Raw genomic sequence first — 5,000 nt, forward strand, 5'->3', positions numbered from 1 at the left:
GTGTCCTGACACTCCCTGTAAAGAAAAAGCAGGAAGCACAGGAAGAGAGAGAAAGAGAGAGAGGGAGACAGAGAGAGAGACAGAGAGAGAGAGAGAGAGAGAGAGAGAGAGAGAGAGAGAGAGAGAGAGAGAGAGAGAGAGACAGAAGAGGGTGAGAAAAAAACAGATTTTCTGCAAGGTGGCCACCTCTGTCTGAACAGAGAGCTTACCCTGTTGTTAAAAGGATGTAATATTTTATAGCACGTTATAAATATATACCTTTCAGAGCATAGATACATTCGTACCTGATGATGTCAGCAGCCTGTTCTGTGGACAGGTCGTCAACAGCAACATTGTTGATTTTGAGGAGTTGGTCACCAGCAACAAGCTTTCCATCAGCAGGACCCCCTATCACACACACACACACACACACGCACACACACACACACACACACACACACACACAGGCACACGCTCATCAAAAGGCTTTATTTGATATTACCGCCCCCATTTCTGCATCTGTTAATTCAGGCCAAGCTCATCTCAGTTACAGAATATTCAATTAAACAAGACAAATTCAGATCAAACGCAATCAATTATGCACCATAATAGCTCATTCTAATGGGGCAAAGAGGGTGGGGGTGGGGGGGGGGGGGCTGAATGTGTCTCCATGGTAACATGGCAGCTCTTGTGATTGGGTTGGGTGCTGAGTGACCATATGGCCACAGCCGTGTCCTGCACCACGGCTGCAAAATCACTTCTCCACACAAGCACCTCTCCAAGTCAGTGAACGCCTTGTTCAGTCTGCCATCCATATGAAATAAGACACGATTCAAGCCTGGGTTTTGATCAATCTGTCCATCTATCTCATTGTGGCTATGTCTGTCTGTGTAACTGTACATGGCATGTCATGCTTTTCTGTCTCAGTTTGTTGATTCATCAATAATTGAACAGAGAAGGGGACATCTGATTTGAGTGAAAAAACCTCAGTATGAAATGTCAGCCAGTCTGTAGCTCAGAGGGAACATATGTGAGGAGCTGTGCTATTGATTTCCATTATTTCTGGTTGCCCATCCGGGCACATTTTAATCACCACTTTACTTCCACAAACTCAGCATTGCCTTCCCCCCTAAAGCTGAGTCTTCACTGCCTAACAGCCTTCTAATGGGCAAACAAACCCAAAGAACCTCAATGACATCATAATGGATAGAATAATGGGAGTACGTTCTGTTCGCCGGCATGGCAACCAGCATACTGCATTCTTAGAATCAACAGAATTGAATGATAACAGTTTCACTGCCAAAGTAAAGAAAATCTACTGCCTTCTTCAGGGATAAATTAATCACATTTCTCTTCGTTTATGGTGGCCTCTTTCACTACCTAGGTGAAACATTAATTGATAGATCTTCGTGATGTCCACAGAACTGAAGGTTGACCCTGATATCTGTCTGTGGCCTTGCCCAGGCAGAATTAGGTTTCTTTTGAAAGCTCATGAAGAGTTCCTCCCCTGTCTGAAGCCCCATATCCAGACAGTTGGACTGACCATGGGAGCTTGCACCAGCCTGGCCGCACTGTACGGTGTCCACTGCTGGTTGCAACGCATCGCACCCAGCCATAGGTGGAAGAGGAGAGAGAAAGGTTCGGGAGACTTCAGGGCACTGAGTGAATTAGGGAGGACCGATTCTACAGCCTCACTACTAGACTGGACCGCAAGTGACATGACCGTGTTCCCGTGCGAGCCGGTGCCCGTTACATCTTCAAGCTGTTTGTGCTCGACCACCCAGCGTGTGTTGTCCGCGTCGGCCAACCACGACCTCTTTTTACCCCCATCCGAAACTACATCAGCTCACTCCTCTGCTTCCGCATCTCAGCACGTCTTCACCCAGGCCCCTCCCGAGGAGAGCAAGCCCAAGGTTTTAGATGGCCGTGGAGTATCGGACACGGACCAACACACCTGGAGAGTGACTGGATCTCTCCTTACATCTCCTCACGGCCCTCCCCATTACGGGAGACATCCTCTTGGGCTGGACGCCGCTCTCTCCCCTGTCGCTTCAAACGCCCTACGCTTAAAATGCGGACGTCTTTCTCCTCCATCAGCCTCAACGGACACAGAGCCCTGACACCCAAAGTCTGGAGGTACCACCACAAGGGGATGATGTCGAGGGCTGTCCCAGAGAGGAGCAGCCTGATTCGGGCGCTGAGGCCCGACGTGAAGGTCTGGAGAGGAGAGGGAGTCTGGGACTGAACCTGACCCAGAGCATGCGCAGTATCCTGGGCTGGATCTGTGAGGTCGAGAACGGAAAGCTGGGCAAGAGCGACGCGCAGACCTACGACGCGTTGGAGGTGGTGTCTGGGTCGTACGCCTGACGCTGTGGGCGTGTTGTGGAGTGGGAATGTCATTGGAATGCTCCGTGGACTTTAATAAAGTAACCGCGTTCATCGACGGGTGTTTTCACGTCACTTTATATGGTCATTTTAACATCGGTTAATACATGGTAAAGGTTCATCATGGTGAAATGAAATCAATGCAGTTTATTTTAGGTCAAAGACATATTCAGTGTGCTTCCACAAAGCCTGTATCAGAGGATAACAGGTTTTCACAGTTAAGGACGGTTAATATTTGGAGTTTTTTTTTTAATTAACTATGGAGCTTCAGTGGATCAGATTATCCAAGCAAAACTTAAGTAAAGTAAAACAAAGCTCTCGTGAAATGATCATTTCGACTTTCGAGTGATGTCTTACCCGCCAAAGGAAGATGTCCCGACATGAAGATTGTTTTCGACTTTGTTCTCTGTGATTTGTTGTGCTGACCTCATTTAATGAGTTGTCCAGCAGTTTACTTTGAGCAGTGTGCTCCACTGAATTTTTAAAGTAAGTTAAAAGTTTTTAATTTGGGTATTTGTTTCTGTGATCTTATTCATCACTGCAGAAGGTCATTACTGCCTATAATGCCGTAAATGGCTGTGAAAGTTATCAAAACTATGGTGGAAAAATATATAGACATCTCATTCTGCCTGTCCACACAACTTGAATGTGTCACTACATTGTTAAAAACTGCTAAGTAGCAGTTCGAGTTCTGTGTCACATGATAATTGATTGCTTTGGACCATAACACCACATCTGATCTGAGTATAATCACAAACACTCTGTCATCGTACCTGAGGTTACCTCTTGTACTTGTGCCGGGGTTTGTGAGGTCACAGAAAAGCCGTGAGAGTTTAGGGCGGGATCACGTGGGATCTGTACCGTCACCCTGATTGGGCAACTCCTCTGATCCTGAGACACACTGTCCCCTGACTTACCGTCGTCTAACACACGTTCCCTACAGGGAGGGACAGAGAGGGTGTGAGTCAAGAAACACAATTACCAGCACATGCCCACACACACACACACACACACACACACACACACACACGCACGCACGAACACATACACATAAACACACATGCACGCGCACACGCACACACACACACAAACATATGTGTGTGTGTGTGTGCACATATGCACACACACACACACACGCATAAACGCGCACACACAGATATAAACACACATGCATGCACACATGTGCGCACACACACACACACACACACATAAACACACATGCACGCGCACATGCACGCGCACACACACACACACCTACACATAAACAAACTGCACATGCACACACACATACACACACACACACACACACACACACACACACACAGGGAAATCCAGTTTTTACAGAGACGGGGACATAAACTTCCCTAAATTTCCCAGAGAGACTCACCGGCTGGTGGAGTCTCTGGACCGTCGTAGCCAGCGCCCCACCACCTGCTCCACTCTGCTGGTCCTGCGAGACGGAGACCGACTTCTGTCCCGCTCGTCCATCTGGCTACAGGTCAGAGGAGGCGCAGAGAAGGTCAGGAAATCACAACTCCCTTTGAACGGTTTCGGTCAAGTCTAAAGACTCAAATTCAGCACCATGGATAGCTCACCCCCCACCCCCCCCCCCCCCCCCCCCCCCCCCCCCACCCCCCCCATGAATGAAGTTAACATGTCTTGCCGGCAGTGCCGTGCGAATGACACTGTATAAGAAGAGAAGAATTCACTCAAGACAGCAGTGTAATACAAGTCTATTGGGAGAGCACCAGTCCTGCAAAATCACCATTCTCTCTTAATCTAACTTATTTTGATTCACCTGTTGAGTTGCACTTCAGCGTCTGAATGGGTTAGCTGAAACAGATGTATCTCAGTACGTCTCTGAAACAGCAACATCCAACAGTGTTCGCCTATCCAAAGTAGTACGTTGTGTTTCTCAATGAGTGGTGCATTGCAGCCAAGACTAGACCTATTCTAATGTAGCTATAAAACCTCTCTCTAACAACACCAGTAAATTGAACGGCAGTCTTCAACAGCAACAACTCAATAGCATCACAATGATTTCATTCGACTAAACTGAATTTAGTCGGTCACTGCCAACACAATTTGCTTGAATACACCACTTAACATCAAAGTCATTGTGTAAGTGTGCCTCTAACTGTATCATGGTCAATTTAAAAGATGGTTTTAGACAGGTAAAACATTGGGTCCTAATGGCTTCTGGGTTACACTTAAATACTGCTAGTTCTTGATGTGCACACACATCAAACAATCACAACACAGTGCACAACACTTGATAGTGTTGTGCACTACTTAAATGCTACCCCCCCCCCCCCCCAAGAACCACTGAGTACATGCTGTCCACATCACATGATTCCCAACATACTGGTTTTGTTAGTCTGTGTGTCTTGTAATGGTCCATTTAAACTGGCTTTGAAATGAGTGCTGACGCACAGGGCACCACTAAAATGGTGCTATTCCTGGGTGGTGTGTCGCTAAAATGGTTATAGGCTGGTACTTTCATTTCCTGTGGTGTGAGTTACACGGTTCCTGGATAGAAGTGGTATTGCAGTGCACTGTTTTCTGGTGTGCACGTTTAGTTTGTGGTGGCCCTGTTCAATATCTCTCAATTGATAAAGCAAAGCGTCCATTAGAGA

At 47.1% G+C, this 5,000-nt stretch overlaps 1 protein-coding gene across 1 annotated transcript in view; it reads right to left on the reverse strand.

Moving 5' to 3' along the window:
- frmpd1a (FERM and PDZ domain containing 1a) overlaps positions 1-3,852 on the reverse strand; it is a 13,322-nt gene extending 9,470 nt beyond the window's left edge. The window contains exons 1-4 of the mRNA XM_030788312.1: positions 3,752-3,852; positions 3,138-3,301; positions 285-387; positions 1-15 (exon numbers count right to left, since the gene is read on the reverse strand). The exon at positions 1-15 is cut by the window's left edge and continues 31 nt beyond it. Of these exons, the coding sequence (XP_030644172.1) occupies positions 1-15; positions 285-387; positions 3,138-3,301; positions 3,752-3,852 (383 nt within the window). The remainder of the gene's footprint in view (positions 16-284; positions 388-3,137; positions 3,302-3,751) is intronic.
- Between the last annotated feature and the right edge of the window lie 1,148 nt (positions 3,853-5,000).

This window comes from Chanos chanos, chromosome 11 (assembly GCF_902362185.1).
Source record: "Chanos chanos chromosome 11, fChaCha1.1, whole genome shotgun sequence".
Lineage (NCBI taxonomy): Eukaryota > Metazoa > Chordata > Actinopteri > Gonorynchiformes > Chanidae > Chanos > Chanos chanos.